At 46.0% G+C, this 26,409-nt stretch overlaps 1 protein-coding gene across 1 annotated transcript in view; it reads right to left on the reverse strand.

Annotated features, from left to right (window-relative positions):
* The window catches only part of LOC139318215 (solute carrier family 12 member 9-like), a 138,574-nt gene that overhangs the window by 88,835 nt on the left and 23,330 nt on the right, over window positions 1–26,409 (reverse strand). Inside the window, exons 2-6 of the mRNA XM_070945553.1 lie at window positions 18,074–18,208; window positions 17,143–17,280; window positions 11,097–11,399; window positions 7,869–7,976; window positions 7,641–7,752 (exon numbers count right to left, since the gene is read on the reverse strand). Of these exons, the coding sequence (XP_070801654.1) occupies window positions 7,641–7,752; window positions 7,869–7,976; window positions 11,097–11,399; window positions 17,143–17,280; window positions 18,074–18,208 (796 nt within the window). The remainder of the gene's footprint in view (window positions 1–7,640; window positions 7,753–7,868; window positions 7,977–11,096; window positions 11,400–17,142; window positions 17,281–18,073; window positions 18,209–26,409) is intronic.

Here is a 26,409-nt window from a genome sequence, read left to right on the forward strand (position 1 = left end):
ATTGTGATTTGCTTAATCACCATGGCAAAAAGGTGGTAACGGCCGGCTGGGGAATTTTAGGAGTAGAGGTCCTCACGCTTTTGAGTTGCCGGCATACTAACTGGGGAATTCTGGGAATTGAAGTCCACACAACTCTTCAAGTTGCCACCATGCTGGCCAGGGAATTCTGGGAATTGAAGCCCACACATCTTCAAAAATTCCCAAGATTGAGAAATAGTGCAAGAAACTTTGAAGCATACCTGACCTTTGAAAATCAGCTCATGCTGATGTGAGGCTGGGTGGAGAAAGAAGAACAAAAGGGGCCTATTAAGCATTTCAGAGTGGGGGAGGGAGAAATGGCCAAGGCTGGAGGGGGGGGGGGGTTGGGTTGCGCAGCGTGTCAAGCAAGGGTTTGTGAGCAGTCCTGTCCCCTGTCATTATGAGCAATGGCCATGCATTAAGGTATTAGAACATGACAGCTATAATTCTAACCAATTCCTGCTGGCTGGCCCAGCCTCGCACGATTTATAGCAGCACTTTGCAGAGCAGAAAATTAACAAGCCATGCGCTCCGAGAACAAGGCAGGCAGGCGTGCTCTCTCCCCCATACTCCCACCCAGGCATGTATAGACACACATATGCACAGAGGGAGGGAGAGGGAGAGAAAGAAAGAGAGAGAGAGAGAGACGCAAGCACATTTTATCCAAAGTCTGATTTTTAGATCGGCATGCACAATCTTTTATTTATTGGTTCGATTTATATGCGGTCCTTCTCCGGAGACTCAGGGCGGCTTACAATGCATTATAGCAATAGCCTGCATACTTTATTGTATATACCTGCTTATTAGGGCTTTCGGCGCCCCCAAGCGGTGTTGTTGTATACAAAGTCAGCTTATTGCCCCCACAATCCGGGTCCTCATTTTACCGACCTCGGAAGGATGGAAGGCTGAGTCAACCTTGAGCCTGGTGAGAATTGAACTCGCAGTAATTGCAGGCAGCTGGCAGCTAAGTGCTAAGCACTTTAGTCCACTGTACCACCAAGGCTCCTTCAAAACAGGATTTATCCAAGTCCAACTCGAGCAAGAGATCTTATACCGTTCCAGACATTTGGATGCCCAGTTTATTCTTAAAAGCTTCCAGTGATGGAGCACTCTTAGGAAGTTTCTCCTTAATTCCAGGTTGCTTCTCCCCTTGATTGGTTTCCACCCATTGCTTCTTGTCCTGTCTTCAGGTACTATAGAGAATAGGTTGACCCCCCCCCCCTCCTGTTTGTGGCAGCCCCTCAAATACTGGAGGACTGTTATCATGTCTCCCCCAGTCCTTCTTTTCTCTAGACTAGCCATACCCAATTCCTGCCACCATTCTTCATATGATTTAGTTTCCAGGGTCTTCTTAGTTGTTTATAATTTTACAATTGATTAAACTGTTTATGAGTGATTAAAATTGGGGTGCCAAGTCCAGCAGTCTTTTCTTAAAAACCTGTAGCGATGGAGCACCCACAACTTCTGGTGGCAAGCGGTTCCACCGGTGAATTGTTCTCACTGTTAGGAGGATTCTCCTTAGTTCTAGGTTGCTTCCCTTCTTAATTCGTTTCCATCCTTTGTTTCTTATGTTTGTGTGTTGATGGTGGAATCGATCAAGTGTCAGGGTTACAAGTAACACCCCCAACAAAAGAAAACTCTGAGGCTTGAAGTTCCTCAAAGTTCCATTTTATTAGAGATGTCATATTGGCACATCTGGGAAAACCCGAATCTGAAAGCTTCCAGGTTTTCCCCACACAAAGGAAAGTCCAGGCCCCTGCCTAACACCCACATGTCCATCACATGGTCCAGTCAAAGCACCGTCCCAACTGGAGATACCTACCTCCCAGTTCCAGGGCAAGATGTCCTTGACTCTCTGAGAAAGGAATGTTATTATGACTATATATTATGTTATTATGACTATATATTATGACCGGCCAACACGCTCCCACAGAGAGGGCCTCCTCAGGGTGCCGTCTGTCAGGCAATGTCGGCTGGCGACCCTCCGGGGAAGAGCCTTCTCTGTGGGGGCACCCGCCCTCTGGAAGGAGCTACCCCCAGGGATACGACTGATCCCGGACCTCCATACCTTCTGCCGGGCCCGGAAGACTTTTTTATTTCAGCAAGCCTGGCTGGGTTAAAAATCTTTTAATTGGGGAATTTTATGGGTAAGGGGTTTTAAATTGGGGAAGCCAAAGATAAATTTAATTTCGTTTTAATGTATTTTAATATTTGTATTGTGTGTTTTTAATTTTGGCTGTTCACCACCCCGAGTCCTTCGGGAGAGGGGGCGGTATAAAAATTTTAAAAATAAATAAATAAATAAATAAATAAAATATATCACCCTTGCTCCATACAACCCCCCCTCCCAGTTTCCCACAGTAGGAAATGTGGCAGGCCTGAAGGCCCAATGCAAAAGATGGCTTGAAATAACTTTGAGGAAACTCAAGCCTCAGAGTTTTCTTTCGTTGGGTGCGTTACTAGGAACCCTGACACTGACATCAAGAGGATGGCGGTTTTCCCTTCCCTGGGTGGGATTAAGCACCACCATTTGTGATGCTAAGACGCTGAGCTTGTCGATCAAAAGGTCGGCAGTTCAGCGGTTCGAATCCCTAGTGCTGCGTAACGGGGTAAGCTCCCGTGACTTGTCCCAGCTTCTGCCAACCTAGCAGTTCGAAAGCAGGTAAAAAATGCAAGTAGAAAAAATAGGGACCACCTTTGGTGGGAAGGGAACAGCGTTCCGTGCGCCTTTGGCGTTGAGTCATGCCGGCCACATGACCACGGAGACGTCTTCGGACAGCGCTGGCTTTTTGGCTTTGAAATGGAGATGAGCACCGCCCCCTAGAGTCGGGAATGAGTAGCACATATGTGCGAGGGGAACCTTCACCTTTACCTTTCAAACCAGACTCCTGCACCGAGAGAATAGCTTAGTTTTTCCCAGATTGTTTTTAGAAGACCAAGAGGGGGAAAAATCAGGAAGTGGGAATATGAGAGGGATGGTTTAGAACAGGTTTTCTCAACCTTGGCCACTTTTAAGAGACATGGACTTCAACTCCCAGAATTCCCCAGCCAGCCATGCATCATTGCACAAGGCTGCAACTGATATATTAATTTATTAATTAATTTATTTATTTATTTATTTATTTATTTATTTATTTATTTATTTATTTATTTATTATATTTCTATACCGCCTTTCTCCCGTAGGACTCAAGGCGGTGTACAGTCAAGAAAAATATAGACACACAAACATCATAAAATTGCGAATTAAAATTATTACTTAGTTTGGTCAATTAAATAAAACCCAGAATTAGATCACATTTAAAAAATCATTCACATGTTCGTATGTTTAGCCCCGCCTGTTGGAACATCAGGGTCTTGAGGGCACAGCGGAAAGCACGGAGATCAGGGATATTCCGTATCTCCGGGGACAGTTCATTCCAAAGGGTTGGAGCCCCCACAGAGAAGGCCCTCCCCCTGGGAGTCGCCAGTCGACATAATTTGACTGACGGTACCCTGAGTAGTCCCTCCCTGTGAGAACGAACTGGTCGGTGGGAGGCTATTGGTGGCAAAAGACGGTCTCGTAGGTACCCAGGTCCTAAGCCATGGAGCGCTTTAAAGGTGATAACTAACACCTTGAATCTTGATTTAGGACAGTTCATTTAGTGACCGTTTCAAGTTATAATGGCACTGAAAAAAGTGACATGAGCATTTTTCATATGGTAGCATTCCCATGGTCACATGATCAAAATTCAGGCGCTTGTCAACTGGTTCATATTTTATGACGGTTGCAGCCTCTCTGGATTCTCTTTTGCGACCTTCTGACAAGCAAAGTCAATGAGGAAGCCAGGTTCGCATAACAACCGTGTTACTACGGGTAGTCCTCAACGTACAACCAAAATTGAGCCCAAACATTTCTGTTGTTAAGCGAGACATTTGTTTTGAGCGAGTTTTGTCCCATTTTACGACCTTTCTCGCCACAGTTTTTAAGGGAATCACCACAGCTGATAAGTGAGTAACACGGTTGTTAAGTGAATCTGGCTTCCCCGTTCATTTTGCTTGTCAGAAGTTTGCAAAAGGTAAATGACATGACCTTGGGATACAGCAATGGTCATAAGTATGAATCAGTTGCCAAGCATCTGAATTTTGATCACATGAGCGTGGGGTTGCTACAAAGGTCGTAAGTCTGATAAAAAGGTCCTAAGTCACATTTTTCAGTGCCGTTGTAACTTCAAATAGTCACTAAATGAAGTGTTATAAGTTGAGGATTCCCTGTAATTTAACAACTGCAGTGGTTCACTTAATAACTGGGCAAGAAAGGTTGTACAATGAGGACAAACCTATTTAACAAATGGCTCACCTAGCCACAGGAATTTTGGGTTCAATTGTGGTTATTAAGTCAAAGGCTACCTCTACTTGTATTAGGCACCCAGACAAAAGGATGTAACTGAATTGACCTGACTATCACAACGCACTACACAACCACGTTTGACCAGTGATGAAAGCAAGCAATCATCATCCTTATTTTAATGACCCCATAATCCCTTATGGGGTGAAGTCTGGGCAACTGAATGGAGATGAGTGTTTATTGGCCGGATGCCCTTCCTGTCACCAATGAGGAGTTATATTCAGCAGCTATATTCTCATCGTGCCCAGAGAGAGAAATATCTGCCTCTACCTAGGATCGAACTCACAGCCTCCTGATTGTGAGGCGAGAGCTCCACCTCTAGGCCACCGCACCACTCTGATGAAAGCAAGCAATGTCTGTCCCCAACTCCCAACTCATCCACAACGCCCATTTCAGGAAAACACTGCAAATTCTCCACATTCTGTCTCCTCTGTCTTACATCTTTCTCTTCAGTGTTTCCTAACCGTCACCATTTTAAGACGTGTGGATTTTGTCAGGGAAATTGCACAGCAGGTATCCAAATGAAGCCAGAGACGCTGACACAAACTTGTGTTTTTATATAAATAAATACATTTTATGTCAATGTATACAGCGAACTACCGTGTTTCCCCGAAAATAAGACCCTGTCTTATATTTTTTTGAACCCTGAAATAAGCGCTTGGCCTTATTGCCATGCGCTCAAAAACCCGATTGGGCTTATTATCAGGGGATGTCTTATTTTGGGGGAAAACAGCAGGGGTGAAATGCTCCCGGTTCAGACCGGATTGCCTGATCCGGTAGCCTTGGCAGCGGGTGGTTCGGAGAACTAGTAGCAAAAATCCCTGCGCCCCCCCCCCCCCCACATGCCCTGCTGAGCCGCACGATCATCAGAGGCTTTTTTTTTTACTTTTAAAAGCATTTTTTCTACAACCTCTTCCGATGAAAAAATGCTTTTAAAAGTAAAAAAAAAGAGCCTCTGATGATCGCGTGGCTCAGCTGGGATCATCAGAGGCTTTTCAAAGCATTTTTTTCTGCAACCTCTTGGCCGAAGAGGTGGTGAAACGTCTCTGACGATCCCAGCTGAGTTGCCTGATGGGCAGAGGCTTTTCAAAGCATTAGAAAAAATGCTTTGAAAAGTTAAAAAAAAAAAAGTTGGCCATGCCCACCCAGTCACATTACCCACCACCACCAAGCCACTCCCACAGAACCAGTAGTAACAAATTTTACATTTTACCCCTGGGAAACAGGGTAGTTAGTGAGGCAAATAGGAGCATCATGAGGTAAATCACAGAAAAAAGGCGGGAAAAAAGGGAAACTCCCCCTCCACACCCCTAGCAACCAATCACAGCGCAGATTGCCTCACCCGGGAACCAGCCCTCTCCAATCAATCAACCACAACTGTGTGTTCTGGCTGATTGAACAACCCTTCACTGCTCCAGCTACTAAATTTAAATATCTTAACACAACAGTTTGTGTTGTGTTAAGATATTTGTTAAGGGGTTTCTTGCACAACAGTGGACATATACAGGTAGTCCATGACTAGACTTGGTCCAGGTTAATTGTCAGGGAAATTGCGCAGCAGGTGTCCAAATGATGTCAGAGACGCTGACACAAACTTGTGGTTTTATATAAATTAATATATTTATTAAGTCCTTCGGGAGAAGGGCGGTTTAGAAATAAAATTATTATTATTATTATTATTATTATTATTATTATTATTATTATTATTATTATTATTATTATATCTCTATTTACAGCAGACAAGATAGTCAGGCAAATAGGAGCATCATGAGGTAAACCGCAAACAGCATACAGAGCACACAGAAGAAAAAGGCGGGGAAAAAGGGAAACTCCTCCTCCGCACCCACAGCAACCAATCACAGCGCAGATTGCACAATCCTTCACTACTCCAGCTACTAAATTTAAATATCTTAGCAGATCTCAACTCCCAGAATACCTCAGCCACCATGCGGTATTCTGGGAGTTGAAGTCCACATATCTTAAAATGGGTAAACTTGGGAAATGCTGATTTAAGGCCAGAAAACTCCCTCACCCAACTTCTGAATTTCAGCGTCAATTCCAACACTGGGAAAACTTCTGAACTAGGCTGATAAAAGGCAGGCGGATTAGAATTGGATTATTCATTTGCGCGAGCCAATTGAAGGACGCAGCATGGGGCGTTTTATACCTAGAGACCTGATTTGATGGAACTCGGGCTAAGCAATTGGATTTCCAAATGAAACAAGAGTGGCTGTTTTTAAGGGCGAAAGGGAACGGAGGCAACAGAGGGGGATAAAAGGAAAAATGAGCAGCATGGGGCAGGGATCAATTCCAGGCAGCTGAATGGAGGATTCTATCTTTTGATCTGGAAAAAGAAAGAAAGAAAGAGAGAGAAGAGAGAGAGAAAGAGAGAGAGAGAGAAAGGAAGGAAGGAAGGAAGGAAGGAAGGAAGGAAGGAAGGAAGGAAGGAAGGAAGAAAGAAAGAAAGAAAGAAAGAAAGAAAGAAAGAGAGGGGGGAAGAGAGGGGGGGAAGAGAGGAGAGGAGAGGGAGGAAGGAAAAAAGAGGACGGAAGGAAGGAGGAAAGAAAAAGGAGGAGGGAGGAAGAAATGAAGGAAAGAAAGAAAGAAAGAAAGAGAGGGGGGAAGAGAGGAGAGGAGAGGGAGGAAGGAAAAAAGAGGAGGGAAGGAAGGAGGAAAGAAAAAGAAGGAGGGAGGAAGAAATGAAGGAAGGAAAGAAAGAAAGGGTAAGAGTAAGAGGGTGAGTAAAGAAGGAAGGAAGGTAGGAAAAAAGAAAAAGAGAGAGCGAGAGAGAGAGAGAAAGAAAGAAAGAAAGAAAGAAAGAAAGAAAGAAAGAAAGAAAGAAAGAAAGAAAGAGAAAGGAGGGAGGGAGGGTGGACAAAGGAGGAAGGAGAGAGGAAGAAAGGAAGAAAGGAAAGAAAAAGGGGGAAAGAGTGAGGAAGGAAGGAAGGAAAAGGGGAAGGAAGGAAAAAGGGAGGGAGGAAAGAAGGAAAAAAAGAAAAAGAAAAAGAAAAAGAAAAAGAAAAAGAAAAAGAAAAGGGAGGAAGGGAAGGAAAGTTTCTCAAGCTCAGCAACTTTAAGAAGCCTGGAAGCTCATGCTGGCTGGGGAATTCTGGGAGTTGAAGTCCATGCCTCTTAAAGTTGCTGAGCTTGAGAGAAACCTTGATTAGAGGATTTCTTCCTCACGTAGGATTGCTGTGTAGGATATGTGCGCCCCCTGGTGGGCGGTCCACTACCTACCTGTCGCAGGTGCAGCTCAGGAGGACCGCCAACAAATTGTACACAATGTAGGTGAATATCACGGCCATGATGGTGCCCCGAGGAATGGAATAGCTGGGCCGCTTGAGGTCGCCTGGAACGAAAGGAGACCTTGCTCAAGGAGCATCCCAATGAAAAAGGAGGGGCCCTCCTGCCTCGACCTTCCCTGGTACCCATCCTCCCCTTCCAGCCTGGTGGATTCCCACGCACCTGACATGTTCGACCCAGCCATGATTCCCGTGCAACCGTTGAACATGACGGCAAAGACAGTGCTGAAGCTCATCAGCCGGCCAGTTGTGTAATCGACACTATAGTCCGCTGCAAAAGGACAGTGTAAAGCAGAATTGTCAATTTAATTTAACTTAACTTAACTTAACTTAACTTAATTAATAGTTTAGTTTAGTTTAGTTTAGTTTAGTTTAGTTTAGTTTAGTTTAGTTTAGTTTAGTTTAGTTTAGTTTAATTTAATTAATTCAATTTATATGCCGCCGCTATCCGAAGACTCAAGGCGGCTCACAATACATTTTAAAAAATCATTATAAAAAACATTTAAAAATTAAAAACATTAAAAACATTAAAAACTCAACACACTGGGTTGCCACAACAAGGATGAAAAAAAGCAGGGCGCCCTCCCTCCTTAAAAACAATTCTTCCTCATTTAATGACTGAGGAGCTGTTCCGTCAGATGTAGAGGAAACCCCACCCACCCCCCTTGCAGGAGGATGCCTTGACTATAATTACCATCCCAAATTCAGTTTGGCACAGTTGGTTGTACATATACAACAGTCCCCAACTTACGACCACAGTTGAGCCCAAAATTTCAGATGCTAAGTGAGGCATTGCTTAAGTGAGCTCTGCCCCATTTTGCAATCTTTCTTGTGAAGTGAATTGCTGCACTTGTTAAGTTAGTTAGAAACTGGCTTCCCCAATGACTTTGATTGTCAGGTCGCAAAAGGGGATCGTGAGACCCTGAGACACTGCAACCGTCATAAATAGGAACCAGTTGCCAAGCGGCCGAATGTTGATCACGTGACCATGGGGATGCTGCAACGGTCATAAGTGTGGAAAACGATCATAAGTCCCTTTTTTTCCACTGTGGTCATAACTTGGAATGGTCACTAAATGAACTGTTGTAAGTCAAGGACTACCTGTAATTGGAAAAGATTGAATTGCTTTTCTAAGCTAGACCAGCCCTATTTTTTTAGACAGCAAAATGCCTTAGATTAGTTTCTTTTGCAGTTAATTTACCGTATTTTTTTGGACTATAAGACGTACCTAAATTTAGAAGAGGAAAACAAATAAAAGTTTTTGGCCTCCGCATGCCCCATTTTTGGCCCATTTTTTTGGACCTATTTTTGGCCCTTTTTCAAGGCTTTTTTTGGCTCATTTTTGAGGCTTTTTTTGGCCCGTTTTTGAGGCTATTTTTCTGCCTGTTTTCAAAGCTTTTTCCGGCCTGTTTTTGACGCTTTTTTTGGCCTGTTTTTGACGCTTTTTTTGGCCTGTTTTTGAGGCTTTTTTCGGCCTGTTTTTGAGGCTTTTTTTGGCTTGTTTTTTCCCCAAAAGGCCTGAAAACAGTGTGTGTGGAGGCCAAAAAATGGCCCGTGGGGTGGGGCTTCGGCAATATTTGGTCTATAAGACGCACAGACATTTTCATCCCCTTTTGGGAAACAAAAAAGTGTGTCTTACAGTCCAAAAAATACGGTAGGTCAGTGTTTCTCAACCTTGGCAACTTTAAGATGAGTGGACTTGAACTCCTCAAGTCCACTCATCTTAAAGTTGCCACGGTTGAGAAAAACTGAGCTAGGGGCTTCCCGCTGCAGCTATCAGGTTTAAAAAACAGCCATCTTTCCTAAAGAAATACAGTTTTTCTTCTCTAGAAACGATGGGCACGAAGTCAGCCAAGTAGCACCAGCCAGGCCAATTAAAAACCAGCGTTTTAAAAATGGCTGAAAGTGTCAGAATTTCACCAGGCCTTTTGATCTAGAAGATTCTCAGTCATCCAGGTCATAGCTGTCCCCAAGGTGCTTTTTAAAAAGGCAACTGGGCTTTCTTGTTTTTTCTTTGAAGACGTTTCGATTCTCCTCCAAGAAGCTTCTTGAGTTCTGACTGGAGAAACTTCCATCCCACACCATCCAGTCAGAACTGAAGAAGCTTCTTGGGTGAGAAGGGAAACATCTTCAAAGAAAGGACAAGGAAGTCCAGTTGCCTCCTGAAAAAGCGCCTTTGGGACAGAAGGCCCTTGGCAAGCTTCAAAGGAGGGTTTCAGGCATAAACCCTGGCCTGTTGAGGTAGGATAGGGGTCAGCAACCTGCGGCTCTGGAGCCACATATGGCTCTTTCATCCCTCTTCTGCGGCTCCGTGTCGCTCAAAATGTGGGTCACAACTGCCAAATTGCGACATCCACCAACGCAAAATTTATTAAGCTTTTCGACCCCCGGCAGGCCAACCATGCATAAATCCAAGAAAAGAAAAGTTTCAGAAGAAAACAGAACGTTTAATTCAACTACATATGCTAGTTTTGTGGCCGCTCAGTAAATAGTCAGGCACGGGAAGGGTTTTGTGGCTCCCGGTGTTTTCTTTTCTGTGGGAAACGGGTCCAAATGGCTCTTTGAGTATTTAAGGTTGCCGGCCCCTGAGGTAGGATAACTGCAGCTGGCCATAGAAAGCAAGGTTGGCAGCCTCTAATCTTGTACATATAGACCTCAACTTATGACCACAATTAACCCGAAAAGAGCTGCTGCTGAGTGAGACAGTTGCTAAATGAATTTTGCCCCATTTAACTTGCTACAAATGTTAAGTGAATCACAGCAGTTCTTATTTAGTCACACCATTTTTTTTTTTTTTAAATTTGATTTATATGCCGCCCTTCTCCGGAGACTCAGGGCAGCTTACAATGCGTTAAGCAATAGCCTTCATACTTTTGTATATTTATAAAAAGTCAGCTTATTGCCCCCACAACTGGGTCCTCAATTTACCTACCTTAGAAAGGATGGAAGGCTGAGTCAACCTTGAGCCTGGCGAGATTCGAACCTGCAGTAATTGCAGGTAGCTGATCTTAATAACAGGGTGCTTTAGACCACTGTACTACCAAGGCTCTGTACTACCAAGGCTCAGTTGTTAAGTGAATCCGGCTTCCCCATTGACTTTGCTTGTCAGAAGGTCGCAAAAGGTGATCACGTGACCCCCGGGACACTGCAACCGTCATAAATATGAACCAGTCTGAATTTTGACCCTGTGATCACGGGGATGGTGCAATGGTCGTAAGTATGAAAACGGTCATAAGCCACTTTTTTCATAGTAACTTTCAACAGCCACTAAATGAATGGTTGTATGGCTGTACAGGTGGTCCTCAACTTACAACCCTTCGTTTAGTGACCGTTGCACAACATCGCCTTCAAGTCAAGGCCAAGGGATCCAGAAGAGTCCCATGCAACTCACCATGCAGATTATCCAGGAGGGTGCTGAGTTTGAATCCGGTGAAGGATGCATTGGCGAGTTCGGTGCGGTTGCCATCCGTGGTCGCGGGAAGCCCCACAACCCGGACGCCCACGATGAAGAAGCTGAGGCAGACGGTACCCAGCACCACCATGACGATGAGGAAGATGAGGAAGGTGGCCTTAGCGTAGATGCCGGCACCCACAAGGCAGACGAGAAGGCACAGGAACAGGAGGACTGTGGCGTACAAGAGGTCAAACCAGTAACCGCGGGGAAGGACCTGTGTGGCTGTCCCAACAGTCCCCTCTGCGTAAAAAATGTGAAAATTGTGTTAGAATAGAATAGAATAGAACTGGAAGGGACCTTTGAGGTCTTCAAGTCCAGCCCGCTGCTCCAGCAGGAGACCCTATACCCGTGATGGCGAACTTATGGCACTGTGCCAGAAGTGGCACACAGCCCTCTCTGTGGGCACGCTCATCGTCGCCAGCTGCTCTTCTGGTCTTCCATGTGTCAGGTTTCGCTGCTATCTTAAATAAACTTCATTCTCAAACGCAAGGTCTCTGATGAATCTTTTCTTTATTTAAGAATAGAAAGAACGACATCCCTGAACTCTTTGTGCAGCCAAAACTGGCACCTCCTTCCAAAACCCTCCCTTTCCGTTCTTCAACCCCAATGTCTCATTGGCCATCGTGCAGATCCATCTCTCTGTCCCAAGCACTTTCTATTCACAGGAATTCCCCCCTCCCTCTATCACCCAGGTAACGCTATCTACTAAAGAGCAGGAAACTAGGTTAAAGTTCATCTCAGCATTAAAGCAAAGCTTCTCCCTCTCTCATTCATGTCAGCGCTGGAGGAGATATAAATTGGAACGCTGACACCGTGTCCTGGAAAATGGCCTGAAAATGGCCCGGAAAACAGCCCCAAAACAGGCCGTTTTCAAACCGTTTTTTGGGCCGTTTTCAGGCTGTTTTTGGACCATTTTTAAGCCACTTTTGGGGCCATTTTCAGGCCATTTTGTGAGCTGAAAAAACGGCCTGAAAACAGCCCGAAAAACAGCCAAAAAACAGGCATGCGTGTGCCGGCCAGCTGGTTTTTGGATTTCCGGCACTCCGGCACATGCACACATGCACGCAAATACATGTGCATTCCGGTTTGGGCACTCGGTGCTGAAAAGGTTCACCATCACTACCCTATACCAGTGATGGCGAACCTTTTTGGCACCGAGTGCCCAAACCGGAATGTGTAGGCATGTGTGCGTGCATGCGCACGCCAGAGTGCCAGAAATCCAAAGACCAGCTGGCCAGCGCATGCATGTCAGTTTCCATATTCAGTGGATAAGTGAATAATTAGAACTGCAGAAAAAGCAATTGCTACCAACCTGCCTTCCATGGAGGACCTGTATGCTGCAGGAGTCAAAAAGAGGGCTGGGAAAATATTTACAGACCCCTCGCATCCTGGACATAAACTCAACTCCTACCCTCAAAACGACGCTATAGAGCACTGCACACCAGAACAACTAGACACAAGGACAGTTTTTTCCCGAACGCCATCACTCCGCTAAACAAATAATTCCCTCAACACTGTCAAAGTATTCACTAACTCTGCACTACTATTAATCTTCTCATCGTTCCTATCACCCATCTCCTCCCACTTATGACTGTATGACGGTAACCTTGTTGCTGGTATCCTTACGATTTATACTGACTGTTTCCTAATATGATTTGATTGCTTATTTGTACCCTATGACTATCATTAAGTGTTGTACCTTATGATTCTTGACGAACGTATCTTTTCTTTTATGTATACTGAGAGCCTATGCACCAAAGACAAATTCCTTGTGTGTCCAATCACACTTGGCCAATAAAGAATTCTAATTCTATTCCATCCCATCCCATCCCATCCCATCCCATCCCATCCCATCCCATCCCATCCCATATCCTATCCTATCCTATCCTATCCTATCCTATCCTATCCTATCCTATCCTATCCTATTCTAATATGTACTTGGATAAAAAAAGAGACCAGCCATTGGCAGAGGCAGATCATCGGATGAAAAATAACAGAGAAGTTGCATATCTTTTATTCTACTGCATTCTCTGCTCACTATGCTTCTTCGTGTGTCTCTTACTTATCCCGCCTCCAACACGCACATACACATGTACAGACACAGAAACATGGAGAAGGGGGGGAAGCTGGTTATTGATGTTGAAGTCTGCTCCCCATTTTGGCCAATTTAAATTAACCTGTTCCCTATTACAGTTTACAAAGAGGCTCAAAAGAGATTTATTTACCTAAATCCTATTCAACCTCCTTTACTCCAAACCCTGATAGCTTTTCATGCTGGCTCTACTGTTCCCTTGGAAGCAGCCTGGAGCCTCTCAGGCAGCAGGCTGCATGTCAATTACCAAGGAAAATAAAAAATTAAACAGCCATGCAAGGGACTTCCCCTAGAGCCCCCTCACCCTAGAGATCGTTTACATTCCACCCGGCTAATTTCCCATTATCCATTTGTAAATAACATCTCCTTGGCTTTGCACATTGGATGGAAGTCCCGCCATATGCTGGCAATTCCCCAGACCATGTTTTTACAGGAAAAAAGGAGGCCAGCCTTGCCAGGAGAAAAGGCAGCTGTCAGCACTTCAAGCTGCATTTACTCTAAGAAGGAGAAGCGGAGGCGTCTGGAAAGGGACGTTTGACTTTTCACCTACTTATTTTCCCTGGAGATAATATCCCCTAGGAGATGGGATGGGAGGGAGGAAATTCCTTTGAGCTGGAGCAGTAGATTAGGGGTAGAGTGACTTGGAAGATGGCCAATGAGTGCAGAGGAGTGGGGAAAGGAAAGGGAGGGTTTTGGGTCAGGAAGTCAGTGTTGGCTGCGATGGAGTCGGAGTTAGAATGTCGTGCTTAATAAATGGGAGTTTTTTATCAAAGACTTTGTTTGAAATGCAATTTATTTGAGACGACCTCGAAACCTGACAGCAGCCTTGCATTCTCACTTATGCAATCTTATCCACTTCTTTATTTTGCTTTTGTCTCTGTTCAAAGATATCTTTTTTTTGGAAAAAAAAAGTGCTATTAAAACGTATTTGCCAATGAACGCAGGGCATGTAAAGAAAACTACATTTCCAATGTCCTATACCAGTGATAGCGAACCTTTTTGGCACCAAGTGCCCAAACTGCAACATGCGTGGATGTGTGTGCATGCGCATGCCAGAACACCGGAAACCCGAAGTCCAGCTGGCCGGCACGCACATGTCTGTTTTGTAGCTGTTTTTTCGGCCATTTTCAGGCAGTTTTCAGGCAGTTTTTCGGATCGTTTTTGGCCTGAAAACAGCCCGAAAAACGACCTATTTTGGCTGTTTTGGGGGCCGTTTTCAGGCCTTTATCAGGCTGTTTTTCGGGCCATTTTTGGGCTGTTTTAGGCCAAAAACAGCCCAGAAAAATGGCCCCAAAACGGCCTGAAAATGGCCCCAAAATGGCCTGTTTTTTGGCCATTTTCCGGTGCTCTGATACCCACAAAGACCAGCTGGCTGCCACACCAGAAACCAGAAGAGCAGCTGGCAACGGCGAGCGTGCCCACAGAGAGGGCTCTGCCTGCCACCTCGCCATCACGGTCCTAGGCTGTCAGAATAACACAGTTGGAAGGGAACTTGGAGGTCTTCTAGTCCAACCCCCTGCTCAAGGAGAAGGTAAAAAGGTGACTCTTTAGCCTTAGCCAACTTTAGGAGTGTGTGTGCTCACGTCTGTTTGAAGGTCATTGAGCCAGCGCTGTCTGAAGACATTTCCGCAATCAGATGACCAGCATGACGTCACGGAACTCTGCTACCTTCCCACCAAAATGGTACCTATTTATCTTCTCGCATTTGCATGATTCTGAACTGCTAGGTTGGCAGAAGCTGGGGCGAGGATAGGAACTCACCCCGTTGCTTGGCACCCGGGTCTCGAACCTTGCCTGCTGGCTTTCCAGCCGACAAGCCCAGCATCTTAACTGGTGAGTCACCAAAATGCCCCCAAGGAGAAGGCCCTACACTATTTTAGATAGTTGTCTAGTTTCTTAAAAACCTCCACAACCTCTGGAGACAAGTTGTTCCACTGATAAATTGTTCTGTCAGGAAATTTCTCCTTAGTTCTAAGTTGCTTCTCTCCTTGATTAGTTTCCACCCATTGCTTCTTGTCCTGCCCTCAGGGGAATGGGTTGACCTCCTCTTCTTGCTGGCAGCCCCTCAAATATTGGAAGATTGCACTCATGATGTTACCCTTAGTCCTTCTCTTCATTAGACTAGACCAGGGGGTCTCCAAACTTGTCAACTTTAAGACTTGTGGACTTCAACTCCCAGAATTCCTCAGCCAGCCCTTTAAGACTTGTGGACTTCAACTCCCAGAATTCCTTAGCCAGTCTTTAAGACTTGTGGACTTCAACTCCCAGAATTCCTTAGCCAGCCTTTAAGACTTGTGGACTTCAACTCCCAGAATTCCTTAGCCAGCCTTTAAAGACTTGTGGACTTCAACTCCCAGAATTCCTCAGCCAGCCTTTAAAGACTTGTGGACTTCAACTCCCAGAATTCCTCAGCCAGCCTTTAAAGACTTGTGGACTTCAACTCCCAAAATTCCTCAGCCAGCCTTTAAAGACTTGTGGACTTCAACTCCCAGAATTCCTCAGCCAGCCTTTAAAGACTTGTGGACTTCAACTCCCAGAATCCCTCAGCCAGCCTTTAAAGATTTGTGGACTTCAACTCCCAGAATTCCTCAGCCAGCCTTTAAAGACTTGTGGACTTCAACTCCCAGAATTCCTCAGCCAGCCTTTTAAGACTTATGGACTTCAACTCCCAGAATTCCTCAGCCAGCCTTTAAAGACTTGTGGACTTCAACTCCCAGAATTCCTCAGCCAGTCTTTAAGACTTATGGACTTCAACTCCCAGAATCCCTCAGCCAGCCTTTAAAGACTTGTGGACTTCAACTCCCAGAATTCCTCAGCCAGTCTTTAAGACTTGTGGACTTCAACCCCCAGAATTCCTCAGCCAGCTTTAAAGACTTGTGGACTTCAACTCCCAGAATCCCTCAGCCAGCCTTTAAAGACTTATGGACTTCAACTCCCAGAATTCCTTAGCCAGTCTTTAAGACTTGTGGACTTCAACTCCCAGAATTCCTTAGCCAGTCTTTAAGACTTGTGGACTTCAACTCCCAGAATTCCTCAACCAGCCTTTTAAGACTTATGGACTTCAACTCCCAGAATTCCTTAGCCAGTCTTTAAGACTTGTGGACTTCAACTCCCAGAATTCCTCAGCCAGCCTTTTAAGACTTATAGACTTCAACTCCCCGAATTCCTTAGCCAGTCTTTAAGACTTGTGGACTTCAACTCCCAGAATTCCTCAGCCAGCCTTTTAAGACTTGTGGACTTCAACTCCCAGAATTCCTTAGCCAGTCTTTAAGACTTATGGACTTCAACTCCCAGAATTCCTTAGCCAGTCTTTAAGACTTATGGACTTCAACTCCCAGAATTCCTTAGCCAGTCTTTAAGACTTGTGGACTTCAACTCCCAGAATTCCTTAGCCAGCCTTTTAAGATTTATAGACTTCAACTCCCAGAATTCCTTAGCCAGTCTTTAAGACTTGTGGACTTCAACTCCCAGAATTCCTCAGCCAGCCTTTTAAGACTTGCGGACTTCAACTTTGGAGACCCCCTGGTCTAGAGAAGAGCAGATTATAAAACTCATAAAATGAGGGTCCCCTTGACAAGATTTTGGAATTGATTTTGGAATTCCGACTAGTCCTGCCTCTTCCTTTCAATGTTCTTACAAATCTCTCGATTCTGGGAATTTGGAAGGGAGCCATGTTCATTTGTGGTGGCCAATAATTTGAGGGAGTCAGGGGGCAACTTTTCAAGGAACAAATTTGATGAAAAGGCAGAAGTTCTCACAAGTTTCACAGGTTGTGTTTTTTTTAAAAAAACGTGTTTGATGCAAACGGCAGGCGCCGCTGAAAACTTAGACCTTTTCATCAAATGTGTTCATCGGGAAACACGCAAAGGGGGTTAGGTGAGCCTTTCTCACCTGCCGGGCTGCCAAAGTCATCCACCACGGCCTCCACCAGGCCCAAGATGTAGAGGGCACTGCCACAAACATTGGCAAAGAAGAACATGAGGCCAATGCTGCCACCGAATTCAGGGCCCAACGCCCGGCTGATCATATCTGTGCCAAGCGAGTCAAGGAAAAAAGAATATTTGCTACCTTGGGGAGACCAGGAAGGGGAGAATTGGGGGTTCCCCCATCTCTGCCAGATCAGAATTCCAACCTCTGAAGAGGTTGTAGAAAAAATGCCTTTAAAAGCCTCTGACGATCCAAGCTGAGTTGCCTGATCGGCAGAGGCTTTTTTTCTTTTAAATGCCTCTGACGATCCAAGCTGAGTTGCCTGATCGTCAGAGGCATTTAAAAGAAAAAAAGCCTCTGCCAATCAGGCAACTCAGCTGGGATCGTCAGAGCCTTTTGAAAGCATTTTTTTACAACCTCTTCGCCGACGATCTTGTAGAAAAAATGGTTTTAAAAGTAAAAATTTTTTTAAAAAAAATTGGCCATGCCCACCCAGTAACATTAACCCTCCCACCAAGCCTTGGTAGTACAGTGGTCTAAGGCACCCTGTTATTAAGCTAGTTATTAAGACCAGCTGCCTGCAATTACTGCAGGTTCGAATCTTACCAGGCTCAAGGTTGACTCAGCCTTCCATCCTTTCTAAGGTAGGTGAAATGAGGACCCAGTTTGTGGGGGCAATAAGCTGACTTTGTATAAATATACAAAAGGATGAAGGCTATTGCTTAACGCATTGTAAGCCACCCTGAGTCTCCGGAGAAGGGCGGCATATAAATCAAATTTTAAAAAAATAAGCCACGCCCACAGAACCGCTAGTAACAAATTTTAGATTTCACCACTGGGAGAGGCTGATCTCAAAGTGATTTGAATAGTTTGGGGCTTTGCACATAAAGGATACAGTAGGCACCCCCGGCGTCCAAGGCCCCGTTGGTAGAGATCGCACACACCGACAGGACCGTCATTCCGATGATGAAATAGGCCACCAGAAACATCACCAGCGATTGGTACAATCCTGCTTGTCCCACCACGAAACCTGCGAAAGAAGAAGGAAGAATTTTAAAAAAACAGCACGTGGTTTTTATCTCAACTTTGCTTCCCCTTTCTGAAAGTTTCCCCAATTTCTCCTCCTCGACTTACGGCCACAATGGAGCCCCCAGATTTCTGTTGCTAAGCAAGAAGGTTGTTAAGTTGAGTTTTGTCCCATTTTACAACCTTCCTTGCCACAATCGTTAAGTGAATCACTGCGGTTGTGAAGTTAGGAACACGGTTGTTAAGTGAATCCGGCTTCCCCACTGACTTGGCTTGCCAAAAGGTCGCAAAAGGGGATCACGTGAGCCCGGGATCCTGCAGCGGTCATAAATATGAGTCAGTTGCCAAGCATTTGAATTTTGATCAAGTGACCACGGGGACGCTGCAACGGTCCTAAGTGTGAAAATCCATAAAAACTCACTTTTTTTCAGTGCCACTGTAACTTTGAATGGTCACTAAACAAACTGTTGTAAGTTGAGGACTACCTGTAGAGTATTTCCGAACCCCCCCACGTTCCAAATGAGGCAGGTAGAAATTACAGGGATTTTAATCACAAACCCCCTTTGCAATTATTTTCTGTCTGAAAAGCCTCTTTTAGAATTCATCTTTCCCACCCACCCCTTTTTTTTTTTTTAAAGAAGTGAGAATCTTTTTAAATTTCCCCTGATCTTTCGGTATCTATTTTTTATTCCTATGATAAAAGTTTAACTTCCTGTTGATGGGTTTTACAGCTTAAGGCGGCTGTTTATTGGACTTTTATAGCCTGATTTGCAAGACCCTCCGAAGTGGGCCGATGACTGAGGTGTTGGGGATTTTTAATTATAAATTACCAAGAAGCGAAAAGGAGACAGAATGGCTGGGAGATAATTTATGTGGGGAATTTGACTTTGGAAACCTGCTAAGCTAGAAACGGTAGAGAAGGGAGCAAATGAACACAAAAGTCGACTCTTTTGCAAGTTTTCACAGGAATGGATATAAGTAAGTCCTTGATTGATAGAACTTAGACTTATATACCGCTTTACAGCCCTCTCTAAGCAGTTTACAGAGTCAGCATATTTGCCCCCAACAATCTGGGTCCTCATTTTACCCACCTCGGAAGGATGGAAGGCTGAGTCAGCCTTGAGCCTGGTGAGATTTGAACTGCCAAATTACAGGCAGCCGGCAGGCAGCGGAAGTAGCCTGCAGTACTGCACTCTAATTACTGCGCCACTGTGGCTTATGACCCCAACTGAGCCCAAAATTTCTGCTGCTAAGCAAGACAGTTGTTAAGTGACTTGTGGCCCCATTTTACGACCTTGCTTGCCACGTTTGTTAAACGAATCACTGCAGTTTTTAAGTTAGTAAGACGGTAGCTACCCTAAGTGATTCTGGCTTCCCCATTGAATTTGATTATCAGAGGGTCACAAAAGGTGATCACGTGACATGGCAACCATCATAAATATGAGTCAACTGTCAAGTGTCTGGACTTTGATTAATCAGTGGAACAACTTGCCACTAGAAGTTGTGAATGCTCCAACACTGGAAGTTTTCAAGACGAGATTGGACAGCTATTTGTCTGAAACGGTATAGGGTTTCCTGCTTGAGCAGGGAATTGGGACTAGAAGACCTCCAAGGTCCCTTCCAACTCCGTTATTCTGTTCTGATCATGTGACAGGGGGATGAGACTCTGTGTTGATTTTTGCAGAATTAATGCCGTGTGCGTGGAGAACACCTACCCCCTCCCCCTAATGAAAGACATGCTAAACCCATGATAGCAAACCTATGGCATGCGTGCCAGAGGTGGCACGCAGAGCCCTTTCTGTGGGCATGTGCGCTGTTGCGAGCTGCTCTTCTGGGTTCCGTTGCACGCATGCGCACCAGCCAGCTGCTCTCTTCCAGGTTTCGGCCTCCGGCACCACGTACCAGTTTCGGCACTCGGTGCCGAAAAGGCTAACCATCACTGTGTTAAGCCATTTGGCGAAGGGCAAAGTGTTCACCAAACTAGATCTAAGAGAAGGCTATTATCGGATACAGATTAGGAAGGGGGAGAAATGGCAAAACTGCATTCAACTGTCTGCTGGGCAGCTTCCAATTTAGCCTGGACTACTGGACTACTGCAATGCTCTCTACATGGGGCTCCCCTTGAGGAGCACCCGGAGGCTCCAGCTGGTCCAGAATGCAGCTGCGTGGGTAATTATGGGGGCGACATGGCACTCCCATGTAACACCTCTTCTGCGCGAGCTGCACTGGCTCCCGGGGGTCTTCCGGGTGCGCTTCAATGTATTGGTTCTCATCTTTAAAGCGCTCCATGGCTTAGGGCCCAGGTATTTACGAGACCACCTTCTGCCACCGATAACCTCCCACCGGCCAATCCGCTCCCACAGAGAGGGTCTCCTCAGGGTGCTGTCGGTCAAGCAATGTTGACTGACGACCCCCAGGGGGAGAGCCTTCTCTGTGGGGGCACCCGCCCTCTGGAACGAGCTACCCCCAGGAATACGACTGATCCCGGACCTCTGTACTTTCCGCCGAGCGTTGAAGACCTTCTTATTTCAGCAAGCCGGGCTGGCTTAAAATTTTAATGGGCTATTTTATGGGGAAAGGGTTTTAAAATTTGGGGAAGCCAAACTGATCAAATTCTGTTTTAATTTATTTTAATTTTTATACTTTATGTATTTTAATTTTGGCTGTTCACTGCCCTGAGTCCTTCGGGAGAAGGGCGGTATACAAATTTAATAAACCTAAACCTAAAGTCATGCCATTTGGGCTCCAGGGAGCCCCCGTAGCCTTTGTGCAACTAATTAACGAGATGCTGCACGAGCACTTGTATAAAGGGTCCTAGCTGGATGACATTCTCATATTCAGCAAAACGCTGGAAGAGCACATTAAGTTAGTGTGGCAGGTACTGAAAAAAACTCCTGGCCGCAAAGCTCTATGAGAAACTATCTAAATGTGAATTCTATAAGACTTCCCTAGACTACCTGGGCTACCGAGTGTCAAGCGAGGGAGTTAAGATGGATCCAGGGAAAATGAAAGCGGTGTTAGACTGGCAAACCCGACGCACCCGCAAACAACTCCAAAACTTCCTGGGGTTTGCAAACTTCTATAGACAATTCATTCCAGCATTCGCAGATGTAGCCCTGCCCCTAACGGAACTATTGAAAATAGGGCCCACTCCTACGAAACAGCACCTGATGCCTGATCACTGGAGTGTCAGAAAGCGTTTGAAAAATTGAAGCGGTTTTTTGCCTAAGAGCCAATTTTCCAACACCCCAACCCTCAAAGGCAATTCATTGTCCAAGCCGATGCCAGAGACGTGGCGGTGGCAGCAGTGTCCCTGCAGAAGGACCCACACGGTCAGCTCTTGCCTTGCGTGAATGTGTCTAAAAAACTCATTGATACCAAGAGGAGGTGGGCAATTTGGGAGAAGGAGGCCTACACAGTCCACTGGGCTCTCCTCTTCTGGAGACCCTTCCTGGAAGGGAGCAAGGTGCCTTTCGAGGTCTGGACTGATCACAAAAACCTCGAAGCCCTAAAGACCCCTCGAAAATTCTTCCCCCAAGTAAGTCCACTGGGCACAGTATTTCTGGCGGTTTAACTTCGAACTAAAGTACATCTGGGGGGGGCGGGGAAATCTGCTAGCTGACGCATTATCAAGAAAACCACAATTCGATAGTCGGAGGGAGGAAGTCGTCCATGCCACCATCCCCCCCCCACAACAAGCAATGAAAGTCACCACCAGAGGACAAGCCAAACGCCAAACCGATCCCATGCGGGAAAAACTGACAGCTGTGCTAAAGGCTGTGCTCCCAGCTGACCAATGGTTTAATGAAAACAAAGATATTTTAACCATGAAAGAGGAGCTAGCTTGGAAGGGGTCCAATCTGTATGTCCCCAACAGCTTGAGCCTGCAAGTTTTACAGTGCAGCCACGATTCATGACTGGACAGCCATTTCGGCTTCCTAAAAACCCTTCACCTGGCCCAAAGCCAGTTCTGGTGGCCGAAGATGAAAGCCAATGTGGAGGACTATGTAAAAAGCTGTGTCACCTGCGCCGCCATGAAGATGAGACCAGGGGAACCTTCTGGACTCCTCCAACAAGTGGCTAACCCCAGCTGACCCTGGGAGGAGATCACCATGGACTTTATAATCGAACTCCCAGAGAGTGAAAGAAATACAGTCATTTGGACGGTAAACAAGCCCACTTCACTGCTTGCTTGGGATTATCCTCAGCCAAAAAGCTGGCTAAAATGTTCATGAATCAGATTTATCGGCTGCACGGAGTGCCCCGTCAGGTGATCTTAGACCGAGGCATCCAGTTCACCACCAAGTTCTGGAGAGAGTTCCTGAAATCCATCGGATCAACTCAGGGGTTTAGCTCAGTTTTTCATCTGAGCACGAATGGAGCCACGGAATGGATGAACACACTGGTGGAACAATACATAAGATGTTATGTGGATTACCAGCAAGAGGACTGAGTGGACCTGCTGCCTTTCGCAGAAGTGGCTGTTGTGGTCCACCAGCAGCCTGTGGAGCTGGCAGCAGAGTCGAACAGTGAGGAGGCTGGGGAGGACCATGGGCCAGTCCTGGAGACAGGGGAAGGCCCAGACGAGGGCTCTGCTTCGGAGGCAGAGATGGGGCCAGGGCCATCTGGGAGTGATGCACTAACTCCAGAGTCTCCAGAGTTGGACAGCAGAGAGGCAGAGGAACAAGAGGAGCCTGTTCCTAGTGCGCACATGCGCAGAGCTGCCAGAAGGCAAGAACAGTTAAAACAAAAGGGATGACTCGGGAGTAAGGCCTGGAGATGATTGGCCCCTCCCATAAGACTTAAAAGAGGAGCAAAGGCACGCGAGCCTTTGCAGGAAGCAACTGTTGTTCATTCGGTTCAGCTTAAAGCCTGAAGCTCTATTTGATTCTGGACTCCGTGTGGCTTTGCCAAGTAGGTCTTTGGCAGTGTGTCAAGGGAGATAAAAGTTGGTGATTATCCTGAAGGACTTCTCCCGAAGGACTTTTTGCAACTAATTGGGACTCAGCTGTGAATGAACGTAATTCACAGCTGTTGCAATAAAAGAGGTTTTTGGGACTACTCGTGTGTTTTAATGACTCAGGAAGCCTAGGTCAAACAGTGGCTTACAACAACGCTGTGCATAGCAGCACCGGATTGACCCCTTTTCAGGTCACCAGCGGCAGGGACTTTGTTCCCATGCCCGAGCTGCCGAGAGAACCACCCTCCTCCATGACTCTAGCCAAATGGATGGAGTCGCTAAAGAAGGGCTGGGAAAATACCAAGAAAGGGCTGGCGGAAGCCGCTGAAGCATATAAAAGACAAGCTGACAAACACCGATCTCTCCAACCCCCCTTCCGTGTGGGAGATCGCGTTTACCTGTCAACCAAATACATTAAATTGAAATTACCCAGTAAGAAGCAGGGACCTAAATTCTTAAGACCTTTCCCAATAGTGAAAGTAATTAACCCAGTGACAGTTCAGCTTAGCCTCCCACGCATAGTAGGGAAAGTGCATCCAGTCTTTCACTGCAGATTGCTAAAGTCTGCAGTCAGTTCAAGATTGAGGCCACAGACCCGACAGGCACCTAAGCCCGTAGTGGTTCAAGGGGAGACCCATTATGAGGTTAAGAGAATTTTAGACTCTAGATTACATTGGGGTCGATTGCAATATTTAATTCATTGGAAAGGATACCTTTTGTCTGAAGCTACCTGGGTTAAGAGCTGGGATGTAAAGGCAGGTAGGCTAGTAAAGCAATTCCATGATAAATAAATTCCCTGATAAGCCAAAGGGTCCTCCTGGGATTGGGTGGGGGGAGAGGTGGTTAGGGACTCATTGAATTAACCTCCTACGCTCCTCTTGTTACAGGACACAATCATCAGTTGAAGGGGGGGCAGCCTGTCAGCCCTGGAGGCCATTTTTTTCTTTGGATATTCAGCCCTGCCAGCGGAAAGTGGGAAGTGGGGGGTGGCATGGAGTTGGTAGAGTTATTTAGCCATAACTACATTCTTTTCTCTGAGAGTCAAGGACGTTCAGCCTGCACCTGGAGAGGCGTGACTGGGAGGCATCTCCAGTTGGGACTGTTGATTGATTGGACCATATCAGGGGAGAAATGCTCCCGGTTCGGACCAGTTTGGACCTGGACCTGGTCCATTTTTCTTCCTACTGTAGGAAGTTAGCACCCACCCCTTTTCTGGAAGAGTGAAATATTTTAGGAAATATGAAAAAGGCAGAATATTATATTTCCCTGGGAGAAGCATGTTTTACAGACAAAGCAGCTCCCACCTTCCTGCCCCCCACCCTTTGTTAATGGGACAGAGGCAGAAACCCAATCCTTTGTCAAAGGACATTTGCAACACAATAGCAACAGAAACTAACACAATGGGACCCATCTAGGACAGAAACTCACCACATGGCACCTGGGAAGATTGCATCAGCCGGCAAAGCTAGCTAAAACCCCCACCCCCTGGGAGTCTGACAACCAATCAGGATATTCTTTCGGGGCCCCAAGAAATGCAGAGCCAGAGAGAGCATAAAAACCCGAAGATTTACTGTATCAGCCCCTTTTCTGTTCAGGAACTCAAGCCATGTGATCCTGTCCACCATTAAACCATCTTTCCAAGCAGTCTCCATGTTTCCAGTGTCTGTTTCCCCACTTGGAGCAGAACCTAGAAGGATGTTTCTTCCAACACTACAATTACTTCAAATGTCCACTAATCAACAGTCATGAAGCGAGGACTACGTGTCCTGTAGCAGGAAAAGAAACCGCAGAACAACTAGACGAGGTGTTCAGAGGCCGAGAAACCGGAGAAAGAATAAACCGGAAAAATGGATGAAGGGAAAGAAGGGGGGAAAAAGGCGTTAGAAGAAAACATTACATTACGGGCTTTAGAATCCCTTAATCTTCACAATCCCAATAAAAGACTCAAATCCATAAATCTCCTCCGTCTGCAGCAGGGCTGCAATTAAATGGCATTATTATGTAATAACTGTCCAGTTCAAATCGTGTTTACATTAAAAGGGATGGGCTCACCGCCTCCTCCAATCTCCAGAAATGATGAACTCCAATAAATAAATAAATTAAAAGGGGGAGGGATCTAAAAATCAGCCTCAATCTATGCTAAACACTCTGAACATTTACACAGCGAGGGGGGGAAACCCCCTCGGTGTTGTTGTGTGAAAGCGACAGGCGGTGTTCTCTCTGGGGGCAACACAACCGGGCTCCACAAGGAAGTATATTTCTCGCTCTCTCTCTCTTTTTTTTACACTCTGTTGTTAAATAACTACCCAGTAAATTGCAAAGGATCCCCCTTGCTGTTAAGGAGATTAGCTTTAACAAAAGTTAGGGAAAGTAGACAAAAGAGAGGCTTTGTTTGTTGCAGGCTCCGATTCTAAACAAGGTCAGGGAGGGTGTGGAAAAATGGGATTTAGATAAGCAGAAGGTTTCTGCTGCTTTGCCTCACATCCTACCCCCCCACTCCTTAGCAAAATCCGGGCTTGTGCCTTGCAGCCTGCCTAAAATTTCACAATTACCCCCTCCAACGGCACGCCAAGCAGACTACCTGGTTTTGCAAATTTGCCTTTACAATTGGCAACAATCAGCTTTGGTTTGTTAAAAGGAAAAAAGGGAGCGTGTAGTAGCGTTTGCTTGCAACCCGCAGCTTTGCTTGCAAAAAATAATGATGATAATGCTGTAAACAGGGGGGAGAGTTTAGAAGAGCGGAATAACCGTGTTGGAAGGGGCCTTGGAGGTCTTCTAGTCCAGTGGTCCCCAACCTTTTTATCGCCGCAGCCCGCTGAGCGCGCGCAGGGGTGGGGGCACGGCCCAGGAGCTTTTGCGCACGGCCCATTGCGCACGGCCCAGGAGCCTTTGCGCTGCAGCTTTCATGTCCCCCGGCCGCTGCGCGGCCCGGTGCCAGGTACTCCACGGCCCGGCACCGGTCCGCGGACCGGGGGTTGGGGACCACTGTTCTAGTCCAACCCCCTGTTCAAACAGGAAACGAGATACTATTTCAGACAAATTATTGTCCAGTCTCTCCTTAGAAACTTCCAGCGTTGGAGCATTCACAACTTCTGGAGGCAAGTCGTAAGGTACGCAAGGTAACTTCGAACGGTCACTAAACGAAATTCGTTGTACGTTGAGGACTGCTTTCAAGTCTGTGCTGTGGGCCTCGTCTCCTTTCTATTCCGTGGTGCTGTATTCATTTTGAAAAAAAATTGTGGTTC

This window comes from Pituophis catenifer, unplaced genomic scaffold (assembly GCF_029215685.1).
Source record: "Pituophis catenifer annectens isolate HBS135680 unplaced genomic scaffold, rPitCat1.0.hap2 SCAF_6, whole genome shotgun sequence".
Classification (NCBI taxonomy): domain Eukaryota; kingdom Metazoa; phylum Chordata; class Lepidosauria; order Squamata; family Colubridae; genus Pituophis; species Pituophis catenifer.